General features: G+C 31.5%; 2 protein-coding genes across 2 annotated transcripts in view; both read left to right on the top strand.

The window, feature by feature from the left end:
* LOC119593023 (extracellular signal-regulated kinase 2-like) overlaps positions 1–273 on the top strand; it is an 86,647-nt gene that overhangs the window by 15,636 nt on the left and 70,738 nt on the right. The window lies entirely within an intron of this gene.
* Positions 1–273, top strand: part of LOC119593024 (trafficking protein particle complex subunit 6b-like) — a 7,727-nt gene that overhangs the window by 6,099 nt on the left and 1,355 nt on the right. Inside the window, exon 2 of the mRNA XM_037941919.1 lies at positions 118–179. Coding sequence (XP_037797847.1) covers positions 118–179 — 62 coding nt within the window. The remainder of the gene's footprint in view (positions 1–117; positions 180–273) is intronic.

Here is a 273-nt window from a genome sequence, read left to right as displayed (position 1 = left end):
CCAGAGGTAATGAAAATAAAAGAGAATAATTATAGTTATTTTTATGAAATCTCAATATGTTAATGATGATAATACCAATAATACTGTTAAGTTTACTATTTGCCTCTGCCACAACAGGATGAAGCAGTATCAAAGCTTGAGCACATGGGTTTTGCTACTGGATATCGATTAGTAGAAAGGTAAGGATTGATACATCGGTAAGGTAAGAGAAATCAAATCTTTATTTGATAGATTAGGTATGATCTAAACATCTTCCTGAATTTCAATGACCTG

Source organism: Penaeus monodon, chromosome 31 (assembly GCF_015228065.2).
Source record: "Penaeus monodon isolate SGIC_2016 chromosome 31, NSTDA_Pmon_1, whole genome shotgun sequence".
In the NCBI taxonomy this organism is placed as follows: Eukaryota; Metazoa; Arthropoda; class Malacostraca; order Decapoda; family Penaeidae; genus Penaeus; species Penaeus monodon.
This window is presented reverse-complemented; position numbering and strand designations above follow the sequence as displayed.